General features: G+C 48.1%; 1 protein-coding gene across 1 annotated transcript; it reads left to right on the forward strand.

Annotated features, from left to right (window-relative positions):
- The first annotated feature begins 9,284 nt into the window (after window positions 1–9,284).
- Window positions 9,285–17,292, forward strand: PRSS36 (serine protease 36). Its single transcript, XM_039885558.1, has 14 exons — window positions 9,285–9,321; window positions 9,622–9,657; window positions 10,091–10,253; window positions 10,694–10,974; window positions 11,867–12,033; window positions 13,570–13,819; window positions 13,927–14,055; window positions 14,400–14,657; window positions 14,755–14,921; window positions 15,351–15,588; window positions 15,685–15,826; window positions 16,110–16,375; window positions 16,453–16,574; window positions 16,778–17,292. Exons 1-14 carry the CDS (start codon window positions 9,285–9,287, stop codon window positions 17,054–17,056), a joined length of 2,535 nt encoding a protein of 844 aa, XP_039741492.1. The 3' UTR covers window positions 17,057–17,292.
- The last annotated feature ends 1,029 nt before the right edge of the window (window positions 17,293–18,321 follow it).

The following is an 18,321-nucleotide window of genomic DNA, read 5'->3' on the forward strand; positions in this document are numbered from 1 at the left end:
GATGTTCTACAATGACAGAAATGTCTGTATCTGGGCTGCCTGTCATGGTAGCCACTAGCCACATGTGGTACTGAGCATTTAAAATATAGTAAGACTAAGGAACTGAATTTTAAATTCTATTCAATTCTAATTAATTTTAAGTTTAGAAGCCATATGTGGTTAATGACCTCTATAGCGGACAGTATAGATCTAGAAGTCCAGCACATGTAGCTCTAGTCCTTTGGGAGCTCTTGGGAGTCAATAAGAAACTCTCAATATCTTTATAACAATATACCTATTTTTGATTAAGATAGTTTAAATGGGTTTCTGTTACTCCTCATACACACTCTCATTTTAAATGTTTAGAATTGAAAAATGCAAACAAGCTATTGGAGAAATATCTGTGACAAGAGAGAACTTCTATGATGTCCTACACTGAATTACAGCAGGCAGTAAGAGAAAGAGGTAAGAATAATCAGTTATTAGCTGTGGGCTAATTAACAAAGGACTGCTCACATTCCTGAATATATGTTGGAGCTTTGAACCAACCTCCAGGCATCTATAAGCTGACCAGCAGACTCCAACGCATCCTGCGTATATGTGATTTTTCAGAGCTGTTGCCTGTAACCAATGAAGAATAATAAATATTTCTTCCTACAGACTGCTAAATTCTTTCAAAACAACTTATATCTTTCTTCCCAAAAGCATAATGCATAAAAGAGCCCTTCAACTCCAGGACTGCAGACATGCGTCGTCTTTTCCACCTAGCCCTCTTGTTGGTGGTTTAGATTTCATGCCCCAGGACCTGGTCCTTTTCTGGCTAGCATATGGCTCAATAAACACTTTTGTTCAGAAAAGCTTTCGGTCATGAAAGTTTTTTGTTTAACATCTACTATGGTTCAAGTACCTGCTCCCACCATGCCCAATACCCCATGTTTACCAAGAGGGGTCAAGAAAGTGTCCTGAGCTCAGACCTCCAAGTCAGGGCCTTATTGCCTCTAGCCGCTTCTAAAAAATCTTGCCCTCACTCCCACCCTCTCCTGGACTCCTCTCTCACCCCCAGGGGCTCACTCCCATCCTCTTCTGGACTCCTCTCTCACCCCCAGGGGCTGCTCCAGTTTGCACAGGAGACCCCCACAGCTGCTCTCCTCAGAGGTAGAGAGTCTCTCTCCCAGACCCCAACCTAGATCGTTCCGTTTTTCAGGAACAACCCTCCAAATGGCATATAGTACTTCTCATTAAAGTGAGGTATTCTTGAAGTAGGGCTACTCATTTCAGGTCAAAGTGCTGAGTCCTGGGACAATTTTTGACTTCAAAAGCCTCAGCTGCTTGGGGGCTATGTGGAGGTAAAGGATGGGAGGCACGGCATGGTTTCTGGAGACCAGTAATGGAGGCAGGGGGCGGGAGTGTCTTTTGCAGTGAAATGGAAGAAGGAGCTGTTACTTTTCCTGCCACAAGGGGAAGCACCGGATGGAACATCTTGATCATACCAGTTAACCAGGCTTCTGGTACAGATTACGGTCAATATGTCTTCAACTTTTATCAATGCTCTCTCAAATATTCCTATTCAGAGGGTCACTCCCTTAAGCAATGCGGAGTGTGCATTTTAGACCCCACTTCAAGTTAGTTTTGAGAACACTCCAGAAAGTCTCATTCTTCCAGAGAATACACAGTAACGTAGCAAGACGATATATATGGCCAAGGGAAAGAGGGTTGTCAGATTTAGCAAATAAATATTCAGGACGCCCAATTAAGTCTGAATTTCAGATAAACACAAGTAAATTTTTAGTGAAAGTATTTCCCAAATATTTCATGGTACCTAGTTATATAAAAACAAGTATTCATTGATTAGCTGAAATTCAGATTTAACTGAACATCTATTTTATCTGGCAAACTTAGTAGGTGTTACATGTGTTTTATCAGTTTTCCAAAATAAAATGTTTGCAGTCTTGCTCTGTGATGGCACCTTTTCTTGTGTGCATTAGAACAGACACCCCAGATTCTTTTCTGAGGATACATATGGCCCGGCCCACAAGATCTTCACAGCCCTGACTGGAAGTGGAGTGACTTCCAATTTCTGTGCATCCTCTTTTTACAAGGAGATGCAGTATTTCCAGGCTTAGCTGATGTGGAGCGTTTGTGGCTCTGCCCTCAACCTGTGAAGCCGGCTCCTGCTCCCTCCTTCAAAAGCTTGGCTGCGAGAAACAATATTTTTTTAAGGATTATCTGAAGAATGTCTTTTTTTTCCTAGGTCAATGATAACCCTTTTAGTGGAAAGGCCAACTCAGAAAAAAGTAACCTGCTACTGAAGTTTTTAAAAAGAAATTATCTTTTTTATCAGGAATGTAATATCGACAACTTTTGCTTAAGCATACTTTTATTGTTTTTCCAATTGCTACAGGATTTCATTACTGTGCTTAAACTTTAAGTGACTACATAGCATGCATGCCCTGGTGCATCTAATATAATGCTCTACCTTTTACCAGTTTGTGGTCTAGGAAAGCATTTTTGGAGCTGGTTCAGTTAGTTTTTCCCTAACTGACCCTGGAATACACTTAACGGCAAATGTGTTTTGTCTCTTTTTAGGCAGATATAATGATCATATAATAAAGTGCATAAAGTATACTAATTTTAAAGGCATAGCTCAATGAAATTTTGCATTCATATACACAGGAGTGGCCACCACTTAGATCAAGATAGAGAACTTTTCTGCACTCAGCAAGTTCCTTTGTATTGTTTCCCAGTCAACACTTCCACCAAAGGTAATCACTATTCAGAATTCTATCTCCATGAATTAGTTTTGTTTGTTCCTAAGTTTCATATAATTGGAATCATACAATATGATGCATATTCATTGATCATAATTTCTGATATTCATCCATGTTGTTGCACATACCAATAATTCATTCTTTTTTATTGCTGCATAGTATTCTGTTGTAGGAATATACCACAATTTATTTGTCAAATTTTCTGTTACTGGGTATTTATGTTGTTTTAGGGTTTGGGCTCTAGTGAATAAAACAGCTAGGGACACCATATTATGCTCACGTCTTTTGATGCATTTACCTCTCTTACGACTAATCATAGAAGTATGATTGTTGAGTCATAATGTAGGTATAAGTTTAGCTTTAGTCAATACTGCCAAACAATTTTCTACCTACCCTCCTCACCCCACAGCAATGTGTGAGAATTTCAGTTGCTCCACATTCTTACCAACATCTGGTGTTGTCAGCCTTTTGAATTTTAGCCATCCTGATGGGTATGTTATGATATCTCTTGGTGATTTTAGTTTCCAGTTCTCTCAAGTGACGTTGCATAACTTTTCATGTGTGTATTGGCAATTAGGCATCTTCTTTTTTTTCCTTAAAATTAAGAAAAAAAATCCTCAGCTCACAAAATCCTCAGTGCTTATATCCTTAGTCCACAAACTTCCACAATCCTCTCATTGTAATTAAAGAAGAAAAGGGATTAAGTAGCAAAAGGGGTAATTCACAGCAAAGGACTGGAGGCTGGCTACAGGAGGCTATTATATATCAAAGCTCCAGGACTGGGGTCTATTCTGTGAGATCTCACCACAGACAGCCTCCACAAGGGGGACTAAAACGAGCTTTGGGGTTAACCCACTTTAGAAGGCAGCAGTGATTCACTTGACTTGGGATGAACACAAGGAGGCAGAGTTGTAAAAAAAAAAACTTTAGAAAGTCTAAGTGCTTTGTATCTTTACCACCATAAAACTATCCAAATTCTTTTCCATTTAAATTATAAACTCTATTCTCATATGTTGGTCTTTATGCATGCATGTATATTACTTAGGACATTCTGAGCGATATTTCGTTCAGTCAACCTAAAGGGTGAGGAGACTGATTTGTTACAAAGACTACAGATATAAGACATATTTATCATTTTCAACAACAAAAAGACATTTATTGAGCACTTGTTGAATTCTATGTATGGGCATCCTCTTTTTGTGAAGTATCTGTTAATGTCTGTGGTGGCTCATCTTCAAAGATGACCCCCAATAAATCATGCCTCCTAGTATTCATGCCCTTTGTAGTCCTCTCCTTCACTGAACCTGGGCTGGGCTGTTATTTGCTTTAGTTAATAGAATGCTGCAGAAACAGTGCTGTGTCAGTTTCAGGCCTAAGCTTTAAGAAGGCATGGCAGCTTCTGCTTTGGAGCTCACTGGAGTTCTGAGCTACTAGTAAGAAGTCCAGCTACCTTGCTGGAGAGACCTTGTGTTGGAGGTCATTGAGAGGACATGACCGGCAGTTGACCTTCAAGCTGGACCCAGGCAATAAGAGGCTCCTCACCCCCTACCCTGTCCTTGGAATGTACATTCTGCCTACCAGTCCCACAGAGGGAGCCATTTGAAAGGACACAGCTTTGAGAGAACAATGTGTTAATGAGACCATCTGGACAGCATACGTGACTGAACCCTCTGTATAAACTTTTAAGATTCTAGTAGGAGAGTGAGGAGATCTGCTCCTTATGATCACCTAAGACAGCTTTATATGTAAGTTCCCTGGCTTGTTAACTCTCTCACCTACCAATCTGGGTGGTCTGCCTCTTTCTTCAGTCTCTCCTTTCATACGTGGAGGTCAACGTGCAAACCACCACCATGGAGAGGACAGATCTTCAGACTACATGGAGAAGGAGAAAGGCCTAGCCATCCCAGGTGAACCTCCAGATGTTTCCAGGCCCTGCTGTTTTTGACTGCAACTGCATGAGATATACCAAGCATGACCAGCAGAAGAACCATCTACATCTAGTGAAAACCAGTCACCCCACAGAACCATGAGAGATAATAAAATGGATTTTGTTTTAAGTCACTATACTAAGTTTTGGGTATTTTCTTACACAGCAATAGATAACTGAAACAAAATCTTTTGGCCTTGTTCTAAATTGAGTTGTCTTTTTCTTAGTGCTTCTTAATTAAGGATTCTTGAAAACAAGTTTTCCCATTGCAAACCACTCACTTTCAAATACAGAATTTTCATCAGCTATCATTTTTTGGTGGCTACCATAGCTAGCGTTAACTTTTATTGATAAAAAACAATGCTCCTTCCCACGAATATACATTAGCACTTTCATAAACCACCCTCCTGACCCCCACAATGCCCAAATTAAACCAATATTCATTCACAGCCAGCGTGACCAAGAACTACCGGTGCAGAACTAGACCAACATTGATGCCATTTGAGGCTCAATTTCCCCGTCTGAATATCAAGGGCTGCCTAAAATTTGATTTCAGGACATGTTGAGAAGACAGGTGACATAATAGTCACTATTCTCTGGCTGTGGTAGGCAAAATAATGGCTCCCAGAGATGTACACACTCTAATTCCCAGAAATTGTGAATTTTTTACCCCATGTGGCAAGAGGGGCTTTGCAGATGCAATTAAGGGTATAGACCCTAAGATAAGAAGATTATCCTGGATAATCCAGATAAGCCCAGTATGATCACATGAGTCCTTCAACTCAGAGAACCTTTCCTGGTTTTGGTCAGAGTGAAAGATGTGAAGACAGAAAAGGGGCCAGAGAGATGAAAGGTTGCTGCCTCTGATGATGGAGGATAGGGGCCATGAGCCAAGGGATAAGAGCATCCTCCCAAAGACGGCAAAGGCAAGGAAACAGATTCTCCCTTAGAGCCTCCAGGAAGGAACACAGCCCTGATAACATTATAATTTTAGCCCAGTAAGACCCATTTCAGACTTCTAACCCTCAGAATTGTAAGATAATGAATTTCTGTTGTTTTAAGCCACCAAGTGTATGGTAACTTGTTGTGTCAGCAATAGAAAACTAATGCACTTCCCCTTCCGCTAATCAGACCAGCAGAGAACTGTGTATCCATATCTTGCCTCTCTTACCCAGAGGCACCCCCCCCCATATAATTATTTGATTGACTGTAGTTTGATTGTGGTGGTACTGGCTGACATTAAGTAGCACTATAAAAATCAGCATTATGAAATTCTGCTAATTTTGCCATAATTATGTGTTGAGGAAGATTTCATTACACCATTACACCATTTCATTACCCCATCTCATTACATTGTCCTCTCCATGAGAATGTACAGGAGAAGTTTATTTTCTGTCCTAGTACCTAGAGACTCCTCTAGGGTTTCCCTCTTTGTGTTTGCTGTTAGGAAGCTGAGAGCAGTGATTCTAAAACAAGGGCATCTCAAGGTGGAGGGAATACCAGAATCGCCTGGGCAGCTTTTGCAAACTGCACCTACACACCCCAGAAATTCCAATCTGTCTCCCTAGGGGAAAACGTTCTCTCTTCCTCCCACAAGATCCATTGCTTTGGCGAGCCACTGTGCCATTTAAAGGAGCAAGTCCTATGCCTCAGGTCTGTTACTTTGGGGAAAAAGTTAATTATTGTCTTAGAGCAGCAATTCTCAAATATGGTCTCTGAACTCTTGGATGGGCCCCCAAGACCCTTTCATGGGGCGCTCGAAGCTAAAACTATTTTCATGATGTCAAGTGTTCAATGTAGGTTTTCAAAGGCTGCATGATGCATGATATCCCAAAAAACTGGATGCAGAAGCAAATATGAGAATCATATGTAGGTTTTCATTAACATGTAACAGATTTACTATTTTAAAATGAATTAATAAATAGTTTGTTTCTCAGTTTTAATTTCAAATACAGTAAATATTGATAAATATAACCCACATAAGCAAAAGCTTTTTGGACTCCAATAATTTTTAAGGTGTAAAGAGGGCCTGAGACCAAAATGTTTGAGAACTACTGAATTGGAACAAGCAGTTTGTAGGTGAGGATCTTCATGGCATGCATATTTTGCTTTAGCCACCCTACAATTTCTCTCCTTTCCAGTTTTTAAACAATGTCAGTTGCCTCATTTTCCTGAGTGTTTGTTGAATAAAAGACTGGCTCTTTTTCCTTGGAGGGACAAATGCCTATAAACGAGTGCCTGAGGGGACTTAGAAACTCCAGGATTGTGTTAGCTAGTACCACCAAGTTTACCGCCCTCCCAGATCATGTCCCATTTCCCCTCTCTCTTGCTGTTCTGAGAATGTATCTCCTAGCAAAGCACAAGTATGTAGGCTTTGCTTAGGCCTCTGCTTTCTAGGGAAACTGGACTAATAAAGTAATATTATTATTAGCTTATATTATTAAAAAAAATAGGTATATGTGTTTAGATATTTTTTGTTTGACCCTTGTCACATGTACTCAAAAAGAGTCAAGAGGCTTTGCTAGCTATAAATGGCAAAGATTTATTCAAGGGTCTTAGGGTTTGCAAACCATAAACACTACTAGTCAATACCCAGAGTTTTCCAAAGGAGAAAGAAAAGTCTGAGAGTTTTATAGTAAAAAGTACATTCTTGAGAAGAATGTACTGCATTTTTAACCTCTGGATTGGTCCAAGATACTATTCATCAGACACCCAGTGGCCTAGACAATGGAACATTTTCTTCTTGAGGTCATTCAGATCATTAACTGAAGGCTTAATGTATGTCCAGGCATTAATGCAAAAAGCACTGATATGCATCCAGGTATTGACCCAGGACTGGAAAGTTCAAAAGCTTAAGTTCCCAGAGTCAGTTAAAACAAAAATAATTGTTTCCTTATGAAGCGGAATTTTCCACCAGAAGGCTAACCTTATAATCAGCTCTTTGTTCTGCTTCTGTAGACATGCTTGCTGCATAGGCCAAAGGGCAGAGTGATCTCGAGATCAACTGAAGACTCACTCTCTCCTTTGATTGCTCTGTCTAGATAACAGATGTATTGCCTAAGTTCCTGTCTGAAAATCTCATGCTCTGTAACTTCCTGTAACCCATAGCAACCCCTGCGGTCTGTAACCATCTGAGGACAAATTAACCAAGTGGCCCATGCCAACTAAGCCCCATAAAAGCAAAGTTGCATCTGAGCTTGGGGCCCGGATCTTCAGAGCACTAGCTCATCTGGGACTGCCAGAGTAATAAACCTAAGTTCTCCAACTCTCCTAGTGATGCTTGGTTTCTCATAGATCTGATTTTGCAACATTTCTGCAACATTTCTGCCTCAGACCACTTGAAGTTAGTAATTTAGTGGCTTGACCACAGTAACTCCATTTTATTTTTTCACTCTATTCCTCACCCTCCATTTTCACTCTCCATCCTTCTACATCCTGATCTGTTTCCCCAGGAGTGCCTTTTATGGGCCATATCATGGGCTTCTTTGCTTTCTGATAGGTTTCAGAGGATGGGAGGAGCTGGAAGGTGATCAGAGGGTAGGAGGAGAGTGAGATGGGGATTTTTATTTCCTAGCTCCCTCCCAGCCACGCCACAGATTGATAAAAGTTTCAGTCCATTGAAGGCACTCTTCTTGGCTGGCCCTCACCTACATTTGCAGCTCTCTCTTTCTTGGTTCCAGTAACTTCTCCCTCTCTTTGCCTCTTCAGGCAGGGCTCTCCATTATTGCCAGCCCTAGGGTGCTTCACCATCCCTTGTTGGTTGCCCTTAACCCTGCCTACTTTCTGTAAATAGTTCCTTCATTAAACTTTCCTCAGTTCTGCTTTGAGATGCCATATGTTTCTTAATTGGAATTGTATTGATATACCCTGAGGGACTGAGTGGCTTTCCCAAGGCCACACAAAGAGTAAGTGACAGAACACTTGAGAGTACTCACTCTAACACAGAAAAGGGTGGAATCTTTTTCTGGCCTTGCCAGCCTGCCCAGCCTGCCCATCCCCCTCCTAGAATCTTGCACCCTGCCCAACCTGCAGGAATCTGTGATCCTTTTGTTGAGATGGGATTGAATTTCCTAGAGCTCCCTTCCTTGACCTGGCCAACAACTCCAGTAACCAGAGCTGTGTGAGAATAAAAGCCCAAGCCACCGGGTAGCCACACCTCAAAGAGAGGTAAGGTCTCAGGTGAGTCATGCCAATGAGGGGCCACCTCTCCTGTTCCAAGGGCCACTGCTAACCTGAAGCCCTGCCTCACCAAGGACACAGAACATTGACCTCCCAGCCCCTGGCTATCTCCTGTCTTTGCCCGCAGAGTTCTTCACTCCTCCCTCCCCCACCCAACAGGTGTCCTGGAATTAGGACATCTGCCTTCCACTCCTACCCTGGGCCTCCAGAGATGTGAGATGGAACAGGGCTCTGGAATGGGCTTTCAGGTTCCCTACTTCACCCTTCCAGCCCCAGATCCTCTCAGGTTCCCAGAGATGGGCTCTGGCCAGGGAGGGTGGGGCTGCCTCTTCAGAACCATCTGTAGTCACAGGCTGCCTAGACAGTGACAGAGCTGTGGTAGAGAGCAGACCTTAACCCATTTCTGTATCTCCAGCTGACTCAAATGTGCCATGTTCCAGCACCTGCTCCTCCCACTTGTGATCCTCGGTAACCTCAGGAGATGGGATGAGCTGGAAGGCACCTGGGTCCTAGCATCTGAGGAGATGGAAAGCAGGACTCCTGGGTTCTGTGTGGGAAGTCCGGTGTCAGAGGAGAAAAAAGGGAGGGGGATATCAGAAAAACGAGGGAGTAATGTGTCAGAGGGAGAGGAATAGTGTATGAGAAGAAGGGGAAAGGAGACCTGGCTGCCATGGAGAGATAGAGTATCAGTAAAGCCTAAGGGAGGGAGTCAAGGAGGGCACATTGTAAGTGTAGGTCTCCAGCCTCCTCCTGCCTCCTTCTTTCCAGCCATCAGCCCCATCCCAGGAGCCTTCGAGGACTCAGGTAAGGCACCTGGACTGGGGAGAGTCAGGTGCAGAGGCAGAAAAGATAGGAGTGAATTGGGTGCTGGCGGGTTTGGGGTGGAGGATGGAGAAAAAGATGAGGGATGGGTAGTGTCAGGGGCTGGAAGTCACCAGTATCTTCTTCTCTTTACCCTTTCTCAGTACTCAGTCCTGCCCAAGAAGAACTTGAAGATCTGGGTAAGGGGGTCGGGGTAAGAGTGGGGTGGGCTCAGATCTTAAAAGAGGTTTAAGGCTGGCGTATGTGATGACAGAGGCAAAAATAGCCCAAAGCACCTGAAAGTGCCCAGATTCTCTTTGTTCTTTGTTCAGGGCAAACTGAAGTGGGGTGGTGGATGGGGCTTTGTCCTGAGTTACCTGGTTCTCTGTCCTGGGAGACAGAGGCGGGCTATGACCTCCACGGTACCCCATTGCAGACTGCGGTCACCCTGAGCCCTCTGACCGAATCGTGGGGGGCTCAGATGCACGGCCGAGAAGCTGGCCGTGGCAGGTAAGCCTGCATCACGGCGGGGGCCACATCTGCGGAGGCTCCCTCATCGCCCCCTCCTGGGTCCTCTCCGCAGCTCACTGTTTCGTGAAGTGAGTATTCGCCCATGTCCAGCCCCTCTCCTTTAAAAGCCGAGCCGGCCCGGCACCTTGACCCCGCTTACTCAAGGCTAACTTGGAGACTAGCCACCGCCACCATCTCACCCTTCTCCGAAGTTAGGCGCTCTGCGGGATGTTCTGTTTCCGAGTGTGCTGAGGCTGCCAGCAAACTGGTCCCACCACTTCACTAAATACCCAAGTCCGAACTGCATCGTTCCCAGGTCTCCAATAGACCACTTTCAAACTGGATCCGCTCTTTCCCCTTTTAGGAGTCTATATCAAACTCGAGCGCCCCAACCCCAAAAGTGGATCCGACTCCTCCCCTCCTGGGTTCCTATTGACTCCACCTTCTCCCAGACTCTGAGCCCCTAACCCCCACAAAGGTCTACCCGCTCCTGTCGACCTAACCCCCGCCCTCCTCGGCCTTGGTGCAGCAACCGGACCTTGGAGCCCGCGGCCGAGTGGTCTGTACTGCTGGGCGTGCATTCCCAGGATGGGACCCTGGACGGCGTGCAAGTCCGCGCAGTGGCGGCCATCCTGGTGCCAGACAACTACAGCAGTGCGGAACTGGGCGCCGACTTGGCCCTCCTGCGCCTTGCCTCGCCTGCCAGTCTGGGTCCAGCCGTGAGGCCAGTCTGCCTGCCCAGGGCCTCGCACCGCTTTGCTTACGGCACCGCCTGCTGGGCCACGGGCTGGGGGGACGTACAAGAAAAAGGTGAGTGAGGTGGACTTCCTCCCCCCGAAAACTGAGGAAAATAGTGCCCACTTTCATGGGGTTGTTGCGTGGCTTCAATAAGAAAATCCTCGTAAAGTCTATAACACAGTGACTAGCATAGCAGTAATTAATGCATTTTAGATATTTTTACCCTAGGCGATCCCAACACCAATGCACAGCATCTGGTGTATGTATAGTAGGCTCTCAGCAAATGTCAGTTTCTGCCCGCCTTTCCTCCCATCCTCCTTCCTCCCATCCTATCTTCTCCCCATTCATCTTTCTACTCCCCACTTCCTGTCTTATCCCTAATCACCTCTTCACCCTCATTCATTCAGTCTGTCTTTCATTCATTCAACAGATATTTTTAGCACCTCCTTGTGCCAGTCACTGTGTTAGGCATTAGAGATAGTCAATGAACATAACAAGCAAAAAGCCCTTGGAAACTCACTTGAGAGGAGAAGTTGAGACCAGGGTCACAGGTGACACCCAGATTCCACGCTTGGCAACTTGGTATAGGACTGCATCTAGTACATATGGCATCTTTTTTGAAAAGAGTGTTCTCCCAGGACCAACACAGCCTATGCCAAGGCTCAGAGCTTAGTGATTTTAGCCCTCACATGTGTCCTTTGTTGGCTGGGTACCTTTGTGCAGTACACAACCATCCATGGCAGCTCTCACTGGGTGCTTGATGGGGCCATTGCTGAGATGAGGATACAGGAAGGACAGAGAGGAGCAGGAGAAGATGATTGTTTTTGGATGTGGTGGCCTAAAGTGTCATGGGGCATCTAGATAGAGATGTCCAGGAGGCAGCTGAAAGTGATAAAGCTGAGCCCTGGGGAACAGGGGGCTCTATATCTGCCTCAAAGCATTTGCTCTCTGGTTCTGCCTACAGACCCCTTGCCTCTCCCCTGGGTGCTGCAAGAAGTGGAGCTAAGGCTGTTGGGAGAGGCTGCCTGTCAGTGTCTCTACAGCCGGCCCGGCCCCTTCAACCTCACTTTTCAGCTATTGCCAGGGATGTTGTGTGCTGGCTACCCAGAGGGTCGCAGGGACACCTGCCAGGTAAGGGGAGGCCCTTGCTCCTGACTGACAGGGCCAGGCAGAGCACTAACCAATAGGAAGCAGTGTGGGAAATAGGCAAATCTTATCTCTCTTCTGTCTCTGAGCCTCATTTGCAAAAAGAGGACAAGATTGCCAATGGATGGGATTGATTATAAATGGACAGAACTGGGGGCTCAAGTAAGCATTGTTATTTATGGCAGTATAGTGCAGTGGCTACGTGTCAGACTCTGGAGTGAACTGGCCTGGTTTGAAGTTCAGCACCACCACTTATTAGCTGTATGACCTTGACCAAGTTATTTAATCTCCCTATGTCTAGACTTTCTCATCTAGAAAATGGAGATGACTGTGTTACCTACCTCATAGGGTGGTTATGATGGTTAAATGAATTTTGTATGTATAAGAGTACTCAGAACAGTGCATCGTCCTTAATAAGAGCTAAATAAGTACTAGTTATTATTATTATAATTCCATATCCCAGAGCATAGCATAGCACCTGTTACTTAGTAGATAATAGTTATATTTGAAATGAATTAATCCTTTACAGAATGAATTTTCCAGATAACCTACCAAAGGCCAAAATATAGTATATTTTAACCATTTTTCCCAGAAACTTTCCTCAAAGACACATTTTTAGGGCACTCAGCATGCATCATGGTGATGGGGATTCCAGATGGTCTTCAGGGTCCCTTCCAATTATGAGGTTCCAGAACCTACGGATATAATCCTCTGCCTCCTTGAACAGGACTACAAACAATTCAAATTCCTCTAGACCAGCGCTGTCCAATAGAACTTCCTACAGTGATGGAACGGTTCTATATCTGCACCGTCCAGGATAGTAGTCACTAGCCACATTAGCTATTGAACATTTGCAATGCGGTTAGTGTGACTGAGAAATTATATTTTTAATTTTATTTAATTATAACTAAAATAGTATCTACCATATTGGACAGCACAGATGATTCTGAGCCTTCTTCGTGACCTCGTTCAGGTTACAGGGATGCCTGACTTGGAATAGAGATGTTTTAGGGACAATGCCCCTAAGCATTAAATGACCCAGAACCCTTGTTTTAGTGTCTGTGCATTGTAGTTCTTCCTCTTTACTTGCTTTCAAACTCTCTTTTTGCTGCTTTTAGATTCCATATTTCTAACAGCCTCTGCCTCCTCAAGGCTGGCACCTCTGATTTACTTTAACAACTAGGTGAACTTAGAAAACTAAGACAGCATTTACTTGAACTATTCATTGAACATTTGGCTCTGAGTGAGACCTGCAGGCCTGTCCAGCATGGCCTTTAATGCATTAATTTGGTACTCCTGGCATTGGCTGGCTGTTCATCAGCCTTTCTGCTTTATGAGGCTGTCTTCTGTTTAGAGCTGTAGGGAAAAAAAACAGAAGACGACACAGCCAAAGCAGGTTCCTAGGAGAAGGTGGCTGTGTGTTGGACCAACATGAAGAGGTGTAGAAACTTTGCAAGGTGGCCCAGGATAAGCTGGTGTGTCCCTGAGCTGACTCCTTGACACTGAGTCATCTATCATCAGGGAGACTCTGGGGGGCCCCTGGTCTGTGAGGAGGGCGGCCGATGGTTCCAGGCAGGAATCACCAGCTTCGGCTTTGGCTGTGGACGGAGGAACCGGCCGGGAGTCTTCACTGCTGTGGCTCCCTATGAGGCTTGGATTCGAGAACAGGTGATGGGCTCAGAGTCTGAGCCTGTCTTTCCCAGCCAGTCCCCAGAGCTCCAGTCAGGCCCCTGGGAGCTCAAGGATGAGAACTGCACCATCACCCTGCCAGGTGAGGGGGCAGGACTTCTGGGAGTTGGCAGGACATGGGAGGTTTGAGTTGGGGTGGAAAGTGCTGGGGTTCAAGAGGTCCCCTGACCCAGGCTTCTCACCCCTTAGAGTGCGGGAAAGCCCCACAGCCAGGGGCCTGGCCCTGGGAGGCTCAGGTGATGGTGCCAGGATCCAAACCCTGCCATGGGGCGCTGGTGTCTGAAAGCTGGGTCTTGGTACCTGCCAGCTGCTTCCTGGAGTGAGTGAAAAACCCACATGTCAGACAGATTCTTGCCCTCCCCCCACTGGCCTGAGACACTACCTGGCTCCAACCCTTGTGCAGTAAGAGTGGGGGGCACCTCAATCTGGAGTGCAAGGGGTCTCTTTAGGATGTGTAAGGTCCAACTCACGAAGCGGGGTTCCAGCCCATTGGGGACGAGTAAAGGAGTAGTATGTTTGATCAAGGATGCGGGGGTCTTGGTGAGCATTTCCCAGGCCTGGGATGCAGGATACTAGCCTGGGATATGGAGCCTAAGCCAGGGGTGCGAGATTCCGAGCCGAATGTGCAAGATCCGGCCCACGTCCCTAGTCTCTATCCCTCAACCCTAGGAGCACAGACCGCCCGCCCCGCGACCTGGACAATTGGCGCGTGCTATTGCCCTCGCGCCCTCGCCCGGAACAGGTGGCGCGCCTCGTGCCTCACAAGAACGCCTCCTGGGACGACACCTCTGACCTGGTGCTGCTGCAGCTGCGCGCGCCCGTGAACCTGAGCTTGGGCCCACGGCCAGTGTGCCTACCTCACCCAGAACATTATTTCCTGCCGGGAAGCCGCTGTCGCCTGGCTCGCTGGGGCAGCGGCGGTGAGCAGGGGCCCGGCGAGGGGCGGGGCGGGGCAGGGCGGGATGGCGCGGGGCCAAACGGCACCGCGGCGCGAGCTCCCACCATTTTCTCTTCCAGGACCTGCGTCTGGCCCCACCGCGCTGCTGGAGGCGGAGCTGTTAAGCGGCTGGTGGTGTCACTGCCTGTACGGCCGCCAGGGGGCGTTGGTTCCACCGCCGGGGCACCCGCCGCACAAGCTCTGCCCCGCCTACCGGGAGGAGGAGGAGGAGGCGGGCCACTGCTGGGTAAGCGGCGGGGGCGGAGCCTACGGGTCTGCGTAGGACTCCGAGAGAGGCCCAGCGGGCTGGCAACCTAACCTGAGAGAGACTGGGATCTAGGCTGAATGCGCTGGAGGCGGAGACAGGGTTAAAGCGAGGCCAGAACACTCTGGGGGCGAGTCTAGCCTTGGAAGACTTTGGGGAGGGGCCTGAAGCTGGACCTGAAGCTGGTCCTGGGCGCTGTCGGGCCTTCTCGCTTACCCCGGGATTTAAAGGGAATCGTAAAGTGAGGGCTGACTTCTTATACTGATTAGTATTGGACCCTGGCTTGGAGGAAGTGGGAACTTATGTCCGAGAACCGAAGAATGTGAAGTCCAGGAAAGCCCCAGGGCCTTTAATATCCTCTATCAATTTACACACACGCACAGATTGGTAACACACATTCTCTTGCTGCAGAACGAATCAAGTTGGAGCCTTCTGTGCCAGGAGGAGGGGACCTGGTTCCTGGCTGGAATCAGAGACTTCTCCAGTGGCTGCCTACGTCCCAGAGCCTTCCACCCTCTGCAGACCCACGGCCCATGGATCGGCCATGTGACTCAGGGAGCCTACTTAGAGGACCAGCTGGCCTGGGACTGGGGCTCTGAGGGAGAGGAGACTGAAACACAGATTTGTCCACCCCGCACAGAGCATGGTGGTGAGGGGGGAGCCTTTGAAGCTTAGTTTTGAGGGATGCTTAGATCCATGGTAGGGACTTCTGGGGTCAGCTGAGGTGGTCACCTCCTCTCCCTAGCCTGTGGCCTGCGGCCAGAGCCCGCTCCGATGGGGCTCCTGTGGCCCTGGATGGCAGAGGTACATGTTGCTGGTGATCGAGTCTGCACTGGGATCCTCGTGGCCCCAGGCTGGGTCTTGGCAGCCACTCACTGTGTCCTCAGGTGGGTCTCACCTAACTCCTGGGCAAGAGGAGAAAATTGGGAGATGGGCCAAAGGACCCTTTCAATAGTGGGACAGTCTACCTTAGGGTTCTTACAGCACAGGGGAACTGCTGTGAAATGTTTTGAGACAGAAAAGAGATTTGGAAGGAAGAACAATAAAGGAGTTAGTGGAATGACCTTGGAGATTCATTCCACCCTTTCCCGGGACTGGGAAGGACTTTATCAGCAAGAGGGTGATGGTGGGAGGGTGGACAGGAGGTGACATTGGGTCTTGTTCCAACAGGCCAGGCTCTACAACAGTACCTTACATTGAAGTATACTTGGGCCGGGCAGGGGCCAGCCCCCTCCCACAGGGCCAGCAGGTATCCCGGTTGGTCATCAGCATCCGTCTGCCCCGGCACTTGGGACTTCGCCCCCCACTGGCCCTCCTAGAGCTGAGCTCCCAGATAGAGCCCTCCCCTTCAGCCTTGTCCATCTGCCTTCACCCAGGGGGCATCCCCCTGGGGGCCAGCTGCTGGGTGTTGGGCTGGAAGGATCCCCAGGACCGAGGTGAGATCCCTGGATCCTGCGGGTGAGAAGTGACTGGAGGCAAGAATTCCTGGGACAACCCTCTCTCCTCTCTCTAGTCCCCGTGGCTGCTGCTGTTTCCATCTTGACATCACGACTCTGTCACTGCCTCTATCAGGGCATCCTGACTCCTGGGACTCTCTGTGTCCTGTATGCAGAGGGGCAAGAAGACCGGTGTGAGGTACAGGTGCCTGGGCATCCTGGTCCAGGCAGGGGAGATGCAGTGCTGGGCAGCTGGACCCTAGAGAGAGAACAGGGTTGGAATTCTCAGGTAGTGGGCCCCAAATGGGAAGAAGCAGTACTTTGAGGCTGGACCCTAGAAGAAGGTACAAGGAACCAGGAGCGAGAGTAAGAGACCCTTTGGCTTTTGCTCTGACTCTGCAGGTGGCCTCAGCACCTCTGCTCTTGTGCCAGACTGAAGGAGGCTCCTGGGTCTTCGTGGGCATTGCTGTTCAAGGAAGCCGGGAGCTGTTTGCCACCACTGGCCCTGAAGAGGCCTGGCTCTCCCATACAGTGGGAGAGGCCCATTTCCTGCCCCCCAGTGGCTCCCCCTACTGGCTCCCTGAAGGCAGCAACCTCTGCCCCCTAGACATGGCTGGGGCCTCAGGCTCCTCTTCTGCTGTTCTGTTCCTGCTGCTACTGACTCCCCTAATCCAGGGCTGAGGGGCCTGGGTCCCTGGGCCACCTCCCTTTGTCCTTCCCCCATCCCCTCCAGCCCTCCACTTCCACCCCAGTGGGGCTGGAATGTGACCTAACTGGTTTTTATTCCCTTTGCTCCTCCAGAGCTCCCCACCCACCTAGACTGCACTGGCTTCCCATAACTGGGTCTCAGTGCCCAGCTATTTTGTGCCCTGGAATTCTTGGGGGCAGCAGGATCAGCCAATAAAGGTGTAAACAGATACGTGGGCCTTGTGGCATTGCTGAGGGCAGGCTGGGGGTACTAGAGAGAAGCCCAAGGGATAAGGCCCCTCCCTCCTGGGCCACTGTGAGTCAGGCGTTGGGCTCCCAGGAAATGTGTCCCTGATAACGTGGCAGCTGTCCCTCATTCCTGCCCCAGGGTGGGGGAGTTTGGGTGGCCAGCTGGGTGTGTGTCATCTCCTCAATGGAATCAGCATCCCCAGCACCTGCTGGACACTTTAGCCCTAGTTCTGACTCTGCTGCCCCTCCCCCCAGAGCAAGGACAGTGTGAGGGTCTTCAGAGCAAAGGCCCAGGAGTCTGGGAGTCTAGGGTCTGCCTACTGTATCCTATACCCACAGGGAGCTGCCCCCATCTACACACCCTGATGAATGATGCCCCAAAGTATACCTCCAGCATCCCCAGTACACATACATGGCACCCTTCAAGGTTAAAGGGTACCCTTTAAGGGTCCACCACTTTCACATCCTTCCCAGTGGCCCCAGGTTTGGGACCCATCACCGTCCTTGTAAGTGCCTCCCACCACCTCCCCCGCCACTCCGTGGTGCATCTCCCTGCACTAATTCAAGCATGTTACCGTCCCACTACTAAGTCATGGCATAGCTAGGGTCTAAGGGATAAGACCATGAAGTGCTTCCTATGTAGTGAGGAATACATATGGATACCCCTGGCTGGGCATCAGGAAAGGGTCTTAGAGATGATGTTTGAACACAGAAAAAGGACAAATGGGGACCTGGGGAAGGGGGGTCCTTGGGGTGGAAGCCAGCTGATGAGGGTAGCAGAGGGGTCACCTCTGGGTCTGGAATCAAATCTCTGAGTTGAGTAGGCAGAGGATGGGGGAGGAGAGACATAGAGGGCAGCTGGAAGTTCTCCTTGGGAGACTAGGGAGATGGGCAGAAGTTCTTAAAAGGCCAGGCTTATCTTTAGCTGCCAGGTCCCTGAATCTCCACAGGACACATATCCCCATCCTGTACCTAGTCAGTCACCCATATGCCATCCCCCACAAACATTT

This window comes from Pteropus medius, unplaced genomic scaffold, assembly GCF_902729225.1.
Source record: "Pteropus medius unplaced genomic scaffold, Ma_sr-lr_union100, whole genome shotgun sequence".
NCBI classification, from domain to species: domain Eukaryota; kingdom Metazoa; phylum Chordata; class Mammalia; order Chiroptera; family Pteropodidae; genus Pteropus; species Pteropus medius.

What these genes read in the sequence shown, in the direction of transcription:
- PRSS36 (XM_039885558.1), top strand. Translation starts at nt 9,285, where the DNA reads ATGTTCCAGCACCTGCTCCTCCCACTTGTGATCCTCG. An exon ending in GGGGGACGTACAAGAAAAAG is followed by an intron (nt 10,975 to 11,866) that starts GTGAGTGAGGTG and finishes TTCTGCCTACAG; the next exon opens with ACCCCTTGCCTCTCCCCTGG. An exon ending in GTCGCAGGGACACCTGCCAG is followed by an intron (nt 12,034 to 13,569) that starts GTAAGGGGAGGC and finishes ATCTATCATCAG; the next exon opens with GGAGACTCTGGGGGGCCCCT.